At 42.5% G+C, this 15,952-nt stretch overlaps 1 protein-coding gene across 1 annotated transcript; it reads right to left on the bottom strand.

The window, feature by feature from the left end:
* Positions 1–746: 746 nt before the first annotated feature.
* On the bottom strand, positions 747–4,779 carry LOC115049705 (neuronal acetylcholine receptor subunit alpha-3-like). Its single transcript, XM_029512153.1, has 6 exons — positions 4,738–4,779; positions 4,537–4,646; positions 4,094–4,301; positions 3,172–3,804; positions 2,800–2,937; positions 747–977 (listed from the first exon to the last, which is right to left on the bottom strand). Exons 1-6 carry the CDS (start codon positions 4,762–4,764, stop codon positions 852–854), a joined length of 1,242 nt encoding a protein of 413 aa, XP_029368013.1. The 5' UTR covers positions 4,765–4,779; the 3' UTR covers positions 747–851.
* Positions 4,780–15,952: the final 11,173 nt, after the last annotated feature.

Below are 15,952 nucleotides of genomic sequence, written 5' to 3' on the forward strand. Positions count from 1 at the left end.
TTTGATGTTGTGAATTTATGTGCAGTGCAGAATTTTTATGTAGTGTGACCACATGTGGAAAGCACATCATCGTCAAGGGTGTCCAGCCACAGCTAGTGACCTTCTCAGATGGCATGCATAACTCGCTTAAACTTTACAGTCATATATAGGGAAACAAAGATGACTGAAGGTATGCAATATCAAGAAAATCCTTCTAAAAGAAATATGGCAGCTATTATTTTGTTATTTTACGAGTCCACAGTTTCAAACGTATCCTTATTGGACTGACTAATGAGGACAAAGGTGTTTAGGTTGTACATAGCAAATCATATCTGACAAGGTTCTTCTACAGTAATTATGCCAATAATAACATAAGAAATTACACAATAATGTTCAACATTGAACAAGAGAATGTGGAAAACGGGATGCAGAAGAAGACTGTGCAAAGCTGAACTGTGAGCAGTGGCAGGTTATACCAGAGCACATGGAGGAAAAGAGGAAAATAAGGAGGGCGGCTGTAACGATCATATTCAGGGAAAAAACAATAAATTAAAACAAAACAGCAATCGAGATTAGAATGGTTAACAGCAGTGAATGCACACTGACAGGCCAAGAAAGGGAAATGTAGGGAAGTCATGTGAGGAAACAGAAAGCTGAGGGCTAGAGAGGATGCAAGATGATGATGGAGTCCCAGAGAAGAGCAAGAGGCAGAAAAAGGAAAGACAAAAAAGCCGGCAGTGGAGTAAGAAGAAAGACCAGCATTTGATGTGAAAGAGCTGCAGGAAGGATAATTCCCATACCAATTGAAGAGGGTTACACAGACAGACGCAGACCAAAAAAAGAGAGAAAAACGACAGACAAAGACAAGTGTGTCACTTTAAGAAGCTGATGAGCGGCTGCAGGAAGAGTCCCAGAGTTCCCAGCACACACACTGTCACAAAAACCCACAGGAAGATCCTGTCGATGACCATGGCCACGTACTTCCAGTCATCCTCCACCTGAGGAAAGGACATTTGGATGTGCATTAAGTAAAACAATAACATATATATATATATATAGAGAGAGAGAGAGCACACAAATTCATTTAACAGCACTGTTTTATCTTCCCTAAAATACTTCCAGCACTCATTGCGTCGCAGCCTTTGTGAAATCTCTTGCGGCGGCACTAAGTCACATTCATTGCATGTCACTGTCAACACCAGAGATGTGTGGCTATGAGGAGTTTGTGTGTTTATGTGTAAGATAGCCTGAAAGACCTACCAATGTTTTCTGCCATGCATCTGTTTATTTTTAGGATTTTATACAGTGTGTATGTGTGTGTTTGTGTGAGTGCATATGGCTACAGTGTTTATCCCAGTCAGGTGTGAACAATAGGATCACGGCTGAAGTGACCGCAGTGCCATTGTGTGCATATAAAGGAGGCAGTATACAATTCCACATGCCTCAAAGACGGAGCTAAAGCAAAGAAAACATGGAGCCAAGGCAACAAGCATATCAGGAGCATCCAGAGTGCGCAGGAGGTAAATGCAAAGCTTCCCATCTGCAACAAACAAGCAGCTTTACCCTCCCTTTATAGCTCTGTCTAAATGGTTTCTACACCATTTGCTATAAGCTAGGTTGAAATTCACACACTGCTGAGATAACACATACAAACACGGAGTAAAGCTTTGTTGTGTGTATGTTGGTCTGGCTCCTTGGGAAGAAAAAAACAAAAAACATTCAGACCATGATATGCATAAATAACCCATAATTTTGGGCTAGGGTTCAGGTGCGATTTGAAGTTATCTAGCAGTTATAGTTACCGTTCTGATACGAACCTGTGATGTCCCTGTTTAATTTTTTGTGTGTCCTTTCCTTGTGCTGTGCTTTTATTTTTGGCTCCTTTTAGGAGGTAGTAGACAGAGTAATAATAAAACTTGATGCAGTTGCAGCGCAAACTTCTGGTGCTGACATTACACACAATGAAACTAAACTGACAACGGGCTCAGGTGTCTTATACTAACAGTGGGAAATATAGCTTGGAGCATTTAGCCTCAAGCAGAGATGATGAGCAGCTCCAGATTTGGCAAAATTTCTTCTTTCTAATTCAGTCACAACCACTCTGTGATGTCAGTTCAGACAGTTCATCAGTTTTTATCAGCTCCCCTCACATAATTTTTTCACATATGCCATGAAACTCCCCAACTCCTATGAACACACTGATGTATAAACTCAGTGTTCCCCTTTGTGACTAAGACATATTTTTTGACCATTTAGTATTATTATTCTCACTTGCAAAGAATAGAAATGGGGCAGCGCAGCGACATAATGGTTAGCGCTAACAAGAAGGTCGTGGGTTCAGCTGCTGGCCTGGGGCCTTTCTGTGCGGAGTTTGCATGTTCTCCCCTGCGTGGGTTTCCTCTGGCTACTCCGGTTTCCTCCTTCAAAGACATGCATGTTTGGGTTGATTGTTGGCTCTAAATTGTCTGTAAGTCTGAGTGTGAGTGGTTGTTTGTCTCCGTCTGTCTCTGTGTGTTGGCCCTGTGATGGACCGGTGACCTGTCCAGGGTGTACCTCGTCCAATGTGAGCTGGGATTGGCTCCAGCAGCCCCCATGACCCAGTAACGGATAAGTGGTGGAAGATGAATGAATGAAGAATAGAAATGGCCATCAGACAATAGGTGTCACACGATACCAAGTTATTTACTTATTAGCCATTCTGTTGAAAGATAGTTTAATCTAGTGGGAAAATACAATCTGCTTCCAACATTTAAAAAGATGGCCCACCTTTAATATCATTTGGCAGAAAGCGACACAGACATGGTTCACTTGTTTACAAACCTCTTTGGCTTTGTTGCGGGTTCTCATGTTCTCTGCGATGTACTTCACGCTCTCGATGGCCTGCTTGATCTCTGGCGACACCACAGAGAAAGCGACAACAGCATTGACAGGCGACGGGGCATTCAGGGGCCTCGGCAGCTTTGGCAGCTCTGATTCCTGGGGCCCCTGGGTCTGGGGTGCCTGGGGAGGAGGTGGGGGAACAATCGGAGGAGGGACTGGAGTTGGTACCTCCTTTCCTCTGTAGGGGCACCTCCTGTTCATATCCCTGTTCATATCACGGTTAATCACACCATACTCCACACAGTTCATGGAGCTGCCAGCTGAGGAGGCACCTCCTCCTCCGGCGCCACCATCCAGTGGTGGACAGGCTACACCCCCAGTTATACCTCCAATGCTTACGCTTCCTCTACCACTTCCTCCTCCTATGCTGTTCTTTCTCTTCTTTTTCCCACCGTTCTTCCCTTCTCCTACTGTCCCTGCTGTAATAGCAGGGGAGGAGCAGCCCTGGTCGATAGGACGCCTCATCAGCATCACTCTGGGCAGCACCCCGAGGAAAACAGCCCTGACCCATTCAGGCATCGTGTGAGTCATGGGGGTGCGGTAGTGGACGTTCAGCACGAAGACAGTGATGACGATGCTGAGCGTGACAAAGATCATGGTGAACAGGAGGTATTCGCCGATCAGTGGGATGACCAGTGATGTTGACGGGATGGTCTCGGTGATAACCAGCAGGAAGACGGTGAGGGAGAGGAGGACAGAGATGCACAGAGTGACCTTCTCACCACAGTCAGATGGGAGGTAGAAGACCAGCACTGTGAGGAATGAGATGAGGAGGCAGGGGATGATGAGGTTGATGGTGTAGAAAAGCGGCAGGCGGCGGATGTAGAAGGAGTAGGTGATGTCTGGGTAGATCTCCTCACAGCAGTTATACTTGATGTCATGCTTGTATCCCGGTGCATCAATGATCTCCCACTCTCCACTTTCCCAGAAGTCTTTCAGGTTTACCTACAGAAATGAAAACGAAAAGCTATTTTCAGGCTTCACACTTTCTGTTATGTTTCCACTTTGTTGAAACATAAGGACAGTTGAGCATATTGCCAGAAACTCGTAAATAGTGATGACTCAGATGAGAAAATGTAAGTTTTTACCCAAATGAGGTAAAAAGTACTACTTATATTAGCAAATATTTTATTAATTTGCCTAATTTTCACAAAAGATCAAATGCAAATCATATAAAAATACAAAATACTGCATAGTAAAGATGTGTCCCTGGGACCTAAACAGACCCACTGACCTTTGAGCCAATGAGCACCAGATCAATCTTCGCCTTGTCATAGGTCCAGGAGCCAAACTTCATAGAACAGTTCTGGTAGTCAAAAGGGAAATAGGTGATGTCCATTGGACAAGAGGATTTGAAAATAGCTGGAGGAATCCAGGTGATGGTACCATCAAACTTCAGCAGAGCCTTCGTTTTGTCTTCTACAAGGAAATCCCCTACAGCACTGGGAGAGAGGAAACAGAAATGTCATTTCACTTAAAAGCCATTACAGCATTTTACCTCAAAGGTCAGGAGCTGGTTAGCATGCAGAAATATCATAGAGGGAAATGCAAATGTAAACTTTGGAGATTTCAGATGCCATCTGATGCGTGGCTGCAACATAGTTGGTTGAGACTTCTGTATTTACACATCAGTATGTGGTCCCCTGTTACCTGTGACCATCCATCAACACAACTTACTTGTTGTACAAAACAATGTCTGGCCTCCAGATTTTATTGGAGGGAACTCGTATGAACTCAATCCCATCATATTCGACAGGCGTCCATCTCAGCTTGTAATCATTCCACACCTGAAAGACAGAAAAAAAAAAAAAACTCTGTGTAATTCACTCTTTTCAAAATAATGTGATCGATCTCACATGTAGGATGAACATAACTCACATGTCTCAGCCACAGATTTGTTTCCATAATCTGGTTCACTTCATCCTGTGAAGACAAAGGGCAAAAAAAAAAAAAAAAGAACTTGGATGAATGGATGATTCATGTGCTTTTATAAACCATGTTATTCGTTTATTTAGAAACAAATAGGAGTTCATTCTCTGTTCTTACCACTTTGACCAGTTGAGAAATGGACACCTCAAACTCCACTGTGACGGGATCAGAGACATTCTCCACGGGACGGATGAACTGGTTGTACCTTCGAAACAGCCTCCGAAATAATCTGTCCTCTGCTTTAGATGAAAAGCAGCCTAATGAAAGAGACAAAAGGACAAAAATGGAAGAATATTTACACATTGGTGTATTTTAAAAAACAACATTAAAAGCCACTGAGTGGAAACAATTGAATTTTAATTTAACTGTGTTTAAACATTGGTGCTGAGGAGCCTTCTCGCACAAACAGAGAAATGAATCGGACTTTCAGATCACATTTGAACGGATGCTCAAAATTATTTAACGCTACCATTTTCTAAACAAAATAGCAGAAATTAGAGATTATATAATGCATGTGCAGATAATGTTATTTTACACCGTGAAAAAATGTTGCAGGTTCTCTTTCTCACCTTCTTGCTACAACAGAGAGATTAATCAACACACACCCTAAAGCCTAAATCAAAGAAAGGGTAAATCCCATTTTCCTCGTCACAAACCAGGGATGTTTAGAACTGTGGATAATTGTTCTTCATTTCTGAAGTTTTGAGAGAAATCCTCCTTGAACTGTTTAATCTGATATCTCTTTGGTCTTGGATGAAGGCTGCGAGAGATCAAAGCGTGTCATGAGAGCCATTTTAGCTGCGAGTGCAACAACGAAGGCAAAGTCTAAAAGCTGTCTGCACATTTTCAGAACGAAATGCTTTCAATAAAAGAGAATGACGCATCCCATAGTGTGTCTGCAAAGGTTTGTCCCCTTTGCAAGGTTGGATTAAAGGTCATATTGTGGGCAACTCCCACAACAAGCACTGATGCTTGGATTGGTGCATAGGCCGATGCCTTTCCAAGCAGAAAATGTTGGCTCTCTTGGGACAGTACACACTCACACCACCAGCACAACCTCAGAAAATCCTTGACGTCTCCAAGTCCCCTACGAAAATCCTTAATCACCTTTCCCCTCCGGTGGGCTACACACAGTGTACCAACAGAACTAAGGTATTTCCATATTAGCCAGTCCTCCTGTATGCCGTTGGATTTTGAACACATTCATTTTGTTCACACAGAAACACTAACGCAACCAACAACAAATGTTTAGTTTTTCTTTATTTTTTTTAAGCAGGGACCAACCCCTGTAGCTTTCAAATCAAGAAATGGTGCACACTTAATTCAACGCAGTCCCAAACCATCGAACTTGCACTTAGCAAGCTGCATGAACCATTTTAGAGATGAAGGAGAATGTGCTTCCCTATGAGTGCAAATGGGGCACAACCCATACACACACACACACACACACACACACACACACACACACAAATAGCCACATTCGCTGAACAGGTTTGGCAACATCTAAATAAAATATGGTCCATTAATGGGTCACTTTCCTTCTACGCGAATCAGTTCACTCTCTTAAAACCAGAAGCATAAAAAAAAAACAAAAAAACATTTTATTATTTTTATGACGACGACACTTTCATTTCAGCTACTTTTCATCATCATCTATATCATTATGTTTTTAAATAACTGTGTATCATATCTCATCCCTGAAACAAGGAAGAACAAGTAAACACTGTGTGGGTTAGAAGTTGGCTTTGGAGGCTGTGTTTCACAGCCAATGTTTTAACAACTCAAAATAAGTACTGAAGATATAAACTAACGAACTGCTGGCTGTTAAACTACATAATCAAAGGTTGTTTGGGGTGAAAGAGCAGTTGAGTTGAAAATGTGAACATTTTTAGACTCTGAGTACAGATGGGTATGGTTTATAAGAACCTGCATGGTCCAGCATTTCATTTTCACTGTTTATAGAGCTACAAAGCAGTTCTTCCATTTATTGCTGTTACACATACGTGGAAATCTTCCAGACATACCTATCAGATGACAGTCTGTCCAGGTACTCATTTTAGTACACTTGTTCATTTACTCTATGTACTGTAAGCAGGCTTGCCCAGCCCATCGGGAAATAACAGTCTGAATTGAATTTTATCCCTTGCTGGTTTATTTTAGAGGCTACATAAAACTGAAGCATGCCAACAAATGTTAAGAGTCTGGCAATAACTTAAAGAAACTCTGAAAAAACACTTCCTCCGAAACCATATATACAGTGCATTTTAATTTGGAAATCACACAGTATTGACTCATCTTGGGACAATACTACAATACCCATACAAAAGGCAAAATCAAAACAGGAATATAATTCTCCATCAAATTGAAAAAAATTATTTGTACCCATTTATAACAGCTAATTTCAACATAATTAGTTTCAATGCCAAACTATTCCAGGAGTGTGACAGAAACTAAAACCCAAACTGGATAAGACAGGTCTGATCTAGGTTCAGTAACGTGGCTTTAAAACTTGATAAGAACTTTTCTGAGGGCACCAACGGAGGCAAGCTGAGTCTTATAGCTTAATGAAAAGGCCTCTCTCAAGAGACAGTTGTGTAATTTAAGCTCTTAGTACCTTCCGTAAAAACTGCCCACTGCTCCCTGATTCGCTGCTATTGCCACGACTTCGTTTAAGCCTTTAATTGGGCGAGGGGACACCAGGGCAATTAAAATCAGTCAATTAATTGGACCTTTTGTTCACTCTGACAAAAAAAAAATAAAATAAATAAAGCCAATGACTTTTTTCCTTCATCTGTTGGCAGAGTTGCACCACTAATTCCCCTCTTTGTTCTGCCACTGTAGAGCCTCAGCAGCCTTAATCTAAAGGACGGTAATTGTAACCTTTGCACTTTCACCTCAGTTGATCCTGAACTTTTACTGGCTGTCACACTCACTGGCATTAATATAAAGATTCATTGGTGTGGCACAAGGACAGCAGTGGAACAACAGTGGAACAGTGGTTGGTGCTGTTGTTTCACAACAAGAAGGTTGTGGGTTTGGGTCCGAGGCCTGGGGCCTTTCTGTGTGGAGTTTACATGTTCTCCCTGTGCTTGCTGGGGTTTCCTCCCCACATCTAAATACATGCATGTTCATGTTTAGGTTCATTTGTGACTCTAAATTGCCCGTAGGTCTGAGTGCGAGTGGTTATTCGTTTCTGAATGTTGGCCCTGTGATGGACTGGCGACCTTTCACGGATGTACTCTGCCCTTGCTCAATGTGACCTGAAAGGTGAAAGATGATTTGTGAGCATGAGTCCAATACACAAACCACAAAAAAAAAAAAATAAATAAAATCACTAAAATACACAAACTGTCTTAGTCACAGTGGTACACACTGTCACAAGAAAAAAGGTACTGGGTTTGATCTCTGGGCGGAGTTTACCTGTTCCCCTTGTGCCATGATGGGTTCCCTCAAAGACAGGCACATCTAAATTAGTTGGTGAAACCTGCCCTTGCCTGATGTTAGCGGGCTCCGACGACCATGACGGATTAGCGGTATAGATTTTGGATGGGTGGGCACTCCCTTGTGCTCCCTGCATTTTCAATATAAAAGAACAGCATAATTAGACTGGAATCCATGGACACGAATGAAGCCAAGTCGAGCAGTCATGCATTTCACCTTTAAATAGCCGCATTGATTTAGAATTAGCAGACCGAACTGCGAGTCTTCCTTATGTGGCTACTGCAGAAAGAGCTGTGGCCTCTCTTTGATCAGCCATGTGCTTAACAGGATGAGCCTAGGAGCGAGTGTTGGACACTCTGATGGAACTAATTACCTTCCAATAATACACTGCTGACAGTGTCTGTGGCTACATGGGATGGAGTTACAAAGAGAGAGAGTGGGGAGAAGAGATAGGAGGAGAAAAGTGGCAGCGAGAACAAGCGGAGAAAAGCTAGATGGCGTGTCTCTGCTCTCGAGGGTTTTGGATGGCCTGACCGTGACATGCTGAGTGACGCACGAAAGGATCCACGCTGATTACTGCATGTGCTTTGACTGTCCCATTAAGTATATGCCGCATGTTATAACTCGTGTCTTCATGTGGGAGGGCTGGCCTATGCACACACATATCTGTGTATGTTATGTTCCTATTTATATAGTCTGTCTATCCACATTTGATTTTTGCTCATTCTGAAAAGCAGGATTTTTTTTTTCCACTGATGCATGAAATTCAATATTTCCTTGCCTCCATGCCTTTGTCTGAGAAGATTTATGAGTTTCCAGGTCAGCTTCTTTGCATATGTTATATGACATTACAAGTAAATATCTATTTGTATTTTTTATTAAGTTGAGGATATTAATATCTGTATTGATAATAGCATTCGGCAATACTATAGTCAAGCATCCAATCCAGTAGTGTATTTATTGAAAAGGGTCACAACAAAGCTTATCATGTGAAGCCGTTTAATGTCAGTATCAGACCATCAAATTAATTATGGTCCTACATCAGAGTTTCTTTGTCAGTGCCATTATACAATTTCCAGGATACCTTTTTAGAACAATGGATGTGTGTACATTCATGTGTGTCAAAATGATTCACATCAGTTAGCTGGCTATCGCGGAGTGAGAGTGGGCACAGCTGTCAGTTTAAGTCAACACAATAAATTCCCTAAGAAGGTAATGAAACAGAACAACAACAAAATCAGACACTGCGAAAATTGAACTCATCCAATGAAGTGGTGTAGTGCTTTTCACAGCACTGCAATCAGAGCTGCAGGTAATTATGTTATCAGTGCTAATGTGTGTTTATCTGCCCTGTAGTGAGGCTACAGCTCGCACAAGAAGCATCGACTAAATCAGTGCCGATTCTTCGTCGTAATTGGGGCCAAAATTTAAAGCAATTCTCACATCTTAGAAGTTCTCGCTCGTTTCAGTAAGCTGGTATGTTGGATAGAGTATCAGTTAATGGAGGCACCGAGTAAAGACATCACATGTCAAAACATCATCAGAATATTCTCTGCACTCTCTTAATCCTGACGGGGATGGCAGGAAAAGCAGAGCAACCTTCAATCCCCTATATTCTACCAGCAGTGCCTGCTATCCTTCCCCTGCTCATCCTGCTGCGTCTCGTCTGTCCTTTGTTTCCCCGTAGATTCACTGTGATTTAGCACAGCCCAAGTAGTAGATCAACAAACTAGCTTCAAAGGACGGCTGGTGGCGGTCACAGACACGCACTGAAGGGATAAAAGCATTTAGCTGCAAGACGAAAAGTTGGACGCACCATGTGAGGTTAAACTACGAGGACAAATGCAGACAAAAAAAAAAAAAAAAAAAAAAAAAAACAACTTTATGGCTGCAGTTATTCTTCAAGATATTCCTAAAAGTTTAAAGACAGCAGAGGTTTCCACGGTTGTCTCTGCCAGGAGTCACTCAAATTTGCAGATGAGAGCGTCCTCTCTCTGGAGTGTGGAGGACTCTGGGGCAGTCCCAGGATATGCTCAAGAGAGATTACATTTCCTGACAAGTTCTCAGGATCCATTAAATTTACAAAGAAAAGACACTGGCAGGACAAAGGGCAGAACCAAGTGAATTTAAATGCATGATTGAATGGATGGCTGAATGCATAGAGGGTCTACTGCTGGAGTTGTATGCTGTGAAAACTGGAGACCCTGCAGCGATCTGAAGTTACAGTCCGCTATCATGATCCAGCAGTTTATTCAAACCTAATGTAACTGCTGGAAAAGCAATAAACGGAGGCATTGGGGTAACCAGGGAGTGTCACTAGTGGGTGAAGGGCTGATATGGCACAGCCTGACCTGGTGATTACTGTACATGACGCCGAATTCTCGCAAAAACAACTTGTGAACACATGGGACCAAAACACACTTTCAGCAGATTAAAGATTTTGAGCTATTTGACGATAAAGCATAATAAATAAATAGACTAACTAAATAACTATTAAGACAATAATGGTAAAGGCTGTGACCTGTAATTGATTTGTTGGTTGGAGTGGGAGAGACATGTTTGGACATCTTTGTCCTCCATGTGAGGCATCTTGCGCAACCTCATCCCTAGCTTTCTATTTCACACCCTCTCCCCCTCCATCCTGAAGCATGACTCAGTTCGCTGCCAGCACTGAGAACCAGGATGTCCCAGAGGAATCAGGCAGCAGGGTTCTCTGGAGGAGGATGTCTGCGAAAAAGAGAAAGAACGTGTGTGTGTGGTGGTGTTTGGACGAGAATGATGGCCCGAGTCCGATCTATAGGGAGGTGGAATAAGACCTCTGCCTCTGCCGCTGGTGATCACACAGCATGAACACAAGGGAAGACGCAGAGGTTTGGCTGCAATAATCACATGACAATCGTGTTAAGAGGATCCTCAAGCCTCTGCACAGTCTTTAAGACATACACACACACACACACACACACACACACACACAGATCGCCTGTCAGACTTTAATGCAATTCTGTTGCTACCGGGAGAGAAAACAGAGCTGTTCTGTATTTCAAAGCTCAGAAGATCATCTAAGTCCAGCTGAGGAGCCAATATGGTCGATGATGCTGCGATGCCAAGCAGAACACTTGACATAAGCAGACTTAGAGAAAAGCTTCAAAAGCTCAAGAAACCATTTTAAAATGTTGGTGAAAAACCGATTATATATATATATACATACATACACGTATGTGTGTGTGTGTGTGTGTGTGTGTGTGTGTGTATGTACAGCACTTGCAGCTTTCTTGAAGAAGTTTATCCTCTTTAAACTGTAAACATGCAGCCTATTAAAATGCACAGTAAAGTGAGATAAAGGGTCAAGCCCGAAGCATAATGTGGATCAGTATGATGCAGGCGCGGTTTGACTTCTCTGTCAGATATTTCTGCTGGGGGTGATGCAAGCAAAAACTGCTATGGGGAAATTCATCATGCCATTTTACTCATTTTCATCTCAAACTTTAAGGAGTCTTTGCTGTCCAGAATTATGTCTATGTGCACCAAAGTCCATCCCAGAGGCGGTGACTTTATTTTGAATGTCATAACTAGCGAGCCCTTACTGTTCAGATCTCTCGCTCCTTACCTCGAAGCCATTCCAACCAGATTCTATTTTTGACTGAAACACCCAAATCCTAGCGGCTGCAGGATCAGCATTTCCTCTGTTAGGGGACAGATCACTCCATCCAGGATGGCAGGAGACAATAGCTTCTGTAGCCCACTAATCAGACCCATACTGGGAGTTTGTGTGTGTGTGTGTGTCCATGTGTTTCTCAGACACTTATCTGCATACACAGCCCCAGTTCAGAATCATGCAAAAGCCTCCACAGCCTATGAGGGATTGGAGAAGGAGGTGTGGACAGAGTGGGAGAAAAGGAAGGTGAGATCAAAACCTTTTATTCTTCTTGCTTTTAGTCAAATTAAACATCTTTTACGAGTAGCTATTAGGATATTTAGATTAGATTTCCTCTCACTGGAGCGAAATCTGCTCTGACTATTCCCACTCCTTTTGAATTTTGCCCAGTTCAAGGGCAAAGCGACAAAGCAGACTGCTCTGGAAAATCCACCCGGCTGAAGAGGACAACAGAGAGTGACAGAGAAGTGAGGTCTGCATCCAGTTACAGGATGTTTGAAGCCAGCGTTTTTCACATGACGAGCGGAGCATAAAGACACTCAATGCTGCTCCCACCGGGGAACTCAGAGTGCCACACCTGGAACATACTTGATGTTGCACTCAAGAAGTCACAATATTTTCATACAACATAGCGGTGATTCAGTCTATAGCCAGAATAATCCCACCTCCTACAGCTGCTGTTTAAATCCCAGGATAAGTCTCCTTAAACAGAAAAAGAAGCAGCAGTAATATACAGGGAGTCTTACAAGAATGAATATATCTGAGGTAAATTCCCCCCCCCCCAAAAAAAAAACAACAAAGAAACAAAAACAAATTTAAGCGCATAGTTTCGGTGAAACGAGATTTGTATTTTTATACTTTATTGCAGCTATAGGCAGCTAGCTATAGGAAGTTAAAGCTAGCTGAGATGAAGGATGGCTTTCCTTTAGATTTTATCTGTATTTGCAAAATATTTGCTGCATTTTATGAATGTAAATTGGAGGTAAATGCAATACTATTTTGGATAACCGCTTCTTGATGAAGCGGTTATGCAAAAACAAACCCCAAATAAGGCTAGCTAGCTGAGCTGAGTATGACGAGCTAATGAAATTCACATGATTTGGCGTATCTATCTAAATTAGAAAATCTAATCAAAATCTAGAATCTTTAAATATCATTTATAATCATCATCATTTCATATCCTTAAAGAAGATTTTGCTTTTGCAGGGTAAAGATGCATAAAATTAGCCATTACATCTGCCTGGAAACTTTCAAATCATTGCCCAACTTTCCTGCTTCTGTAGTTACTGATATCTGCATTTGTAGGGCAGAAACCAAAACTTCAGCAATAGAGCATCCACAGAAAAACATTATAGTACATCCCACAATGTTTATCTGACAGGTGTCTGTGTGCAAAAGAAGCAGTGAGCACAAATTAGCTGCCAAAAAAATAAATAAATAAACTAAAAGTGCCACTTTAAAGCAAGTTATTGATCCTAGGCATACAGTAGACAGACAGCCTGCCCATTAGGCTGGATGCTCCCGCTTGTACAGACACACTCAAAAAACCTGTTTCTGTATCATCTCTGGATGTGAATGAGATGAAATTCAGGATTACACCGCAGGAAAAGTTTTTGTTCTAAGCGTTCCATTTGTCTTTGTTCAGCTCTTGGTCGCCTGGGAGCCGTTCAAGGCCCTGCTTCAAAAATCTGCCTTTTTTTTTTTTTTTTTTTTTAAGCACACAGTGGATCGTCGTGAACTAAAGACCTGAGAAATGTGCTGTGATTTTTGTAAACAGGAGGGAATACGAAGCTGAATCACACAGACAGCAAAAGTGAAATACAGACAATACGTGCCTAACGGAGCCACCTGTGATTAAACCAGCTTCCTCTGGAACTTCTACTTGTTAGAGACCGCTGGCAACCATGTGCCCGCTGAAAGTCCCCTGAGCAAAACGGTGGAATCTCGACTCCACAACTCATACCTAATCCTGACTTCTGACCTCTGTGGCTGGAGGGAGACCGCGTCAGCTGGGTAGACGGATGATTCATGTATGAAATCAACATTGGCAGTCGACGAGCTGCTGTTGGTGAAACCCATGTCGTTTGGTTCATGGGTTCTGAACAGGAGCTCCAGGCGCTGAGGTGTTGGCTGTGAAGCCACAGGATCGTCCTCTCCTGGGAAAACTCAAGGCTGTGTGCATGTGGAAGGATTTTTAAATCGAGCAGATTAAGGGCCCAGGTAGCCTGCAGTCAGCTCTACAAGTTGAAGATCATCATGTATGATAAAGTGGAGGGAGGCTCATATTTGAAGAAATCAGGGCTCGTTGAACTGAACTGGGATCAGGAGCAGATTTCACTGACTTTGCTCTCAGAGGCGCGCACACAAGTTCACCTGAGGGGGTTAAAACCGATTTTTTTTTTTTTTTTTGCAAGCGAGTTCACGGGTCGAGCCAAATAAAGCGACGCTTTGCCGAAAGTAACGAGCCCGATCGGACTTTTTTTATTTATTTATTTAATTTTTAGGTTTACAGTCCGACACCGACCGCGGAGCACCGAGTCTTACCTTGCGCTGCGACGAGCACCAGCAGGAGCACGTTTGATAGTTTCCCGGGAAAAGTCATGGATACATCGACGCCTGGCGCTTCGTCCTGCCGATAAAAGGTGTTGCCGGTGGGGGGGGGCAGTCTTCTCACTGACCGGGTAAAAGCTGTCCGCGAAGCTTCAAGATCAGGGCAGCATTTCTCCGGGAGCTCCGGAGCGCGGAGAGGTCGGAATCGCGGTGCGCTCAACTTCACCACGGACCGCCTCGCTCCTCCTCCCCCCGCCCCTCAACTCACCCCCGGCCTGACTCACACTCACTCGCAGGTGAGAAGTTTGGAGAAATGGAAAGGTTTCCAACTATGGCTCCATCTTAACAAGCCATTTTCACATCTACCTATCTACCGTTTGTTTGCATCATCAGAGTTCGAGAAAATCGTGTCAAAATATCTCTCTGAGGAAAGGAACTGTAATATCTGTGACTATAATATCTCTAAGAGAATAATAATCTAAGAGAATATTATCTGCCACAGAATTATCCCCCACACGTTTACCCACACACCAGATCACATATTTTCACTGCTGAGCTGTAAATGACCTATTTAGTCACTTAATTGATTTTGTACACATAACAATGCTCCGGCAGCTTAAAGCATTAACAGCTCTATAATAGAAAGTCTGTAAGTGTGCACTGTCTGCCCAGCTGAAATAATGGAAGGCTCTTAGAGCACAGCAGCACTGCATTACTTATTCTACAGCTGACAGGCCCAGACTGATTACTGTATCATCTTCAACATCATACTTCAGTGAAAAAAGTGATACTGTTCAGTCAAGAAAACAAATTCAGCTCATTCACTGAAATATCTTTTTATTTAGACCCCTCCTCTGTTTTTAATTTAGGTAGTAAAATATTATAAACTTAGGGCATTTTCTTTCTTACTTACAAATTGAAATCCAAAGTATCTTTGTTGTGTTTATCAAAATGTATGACATGTATTTTTAGTAGAACTGAGCCACAGTATATTATTTTATAATGGGCAGAAGAAGCTTTTAGTTGATCTGTGCATCAATATTTCATGAACATGTGTGCTTGCATGAACAGGACTTGGATGAATGTCTGTGTGGAAATATGTGTTTTAGTATTCATCAGAGGCCTTTTTATCTGTCCTTCAGCAACATCCTAACCTACTTCATGCACACGCGCACGTCTTACAAAGCAACATAGTTTACCACATAAATGCTACTTTTGATATGTTTAGCACAGGTTAATGTGTGTTCCGTAGCATTGCATTAAATGAAATATGAAAAGAGGAGCCGTGTATTTGGATAAAATGTGTGTCATATGAAGGACCATCAGGTAAAGAGCCAAGAGGCTGAGGACAGTTGGATCAGATCCGTCCTCCGCTCAGAGGGTGTTGTCGTTGGGGAGAGTGGAGGGAACCAAGGTTGTTGTTAAACCTCAGAAGGGGTGGGGGGGCAATGGGACTCCCTCGAAGGACAACAGAGAGACAGAAAGTCTAAAGAGAGCACGAAGAGAGATTGAAAGGGA

This window comes from Echeneis naucrates, chromosome 10, assembly GCF_900963305.1.
Source record: "Echeneis naucrates chromosome 10, fEcheNa1.1, whole genome shotgun sequence".
Lineage (NCBI taxonomy): Eukaryota > Metazoa > Chordata > Actinopteri > Carangiformes > Echeneidae > Echeneis > Echeneis naucrates.

What these genes read in the sequence shown, in the direction of transcription:
- LOC115049705 (XM_029512153.1), bottom strand. Translation starts at nt 4,764, where the DNA reads ATGGAAACAAATCTGTGGCTGAGACAT. An exon ending in CAAATCTGTGGCTGAGACAT is followed by an intron (nt 4,647 to 4,737) that starts GTGAGTTATGTT and finishes TCTGTCTTTCAG; the next exon opens with GTGTGGAATGATTACAAGCT. An exon ending in TGGTGCTCATTGGCTCAAAG is followed by an intron (nt 3,805 to 4,093) that starts GTCAGTGGGTCT and finishes TCATTTCTGTAG; the next exon opens with GTAAACCTGAAAGACTTCTG.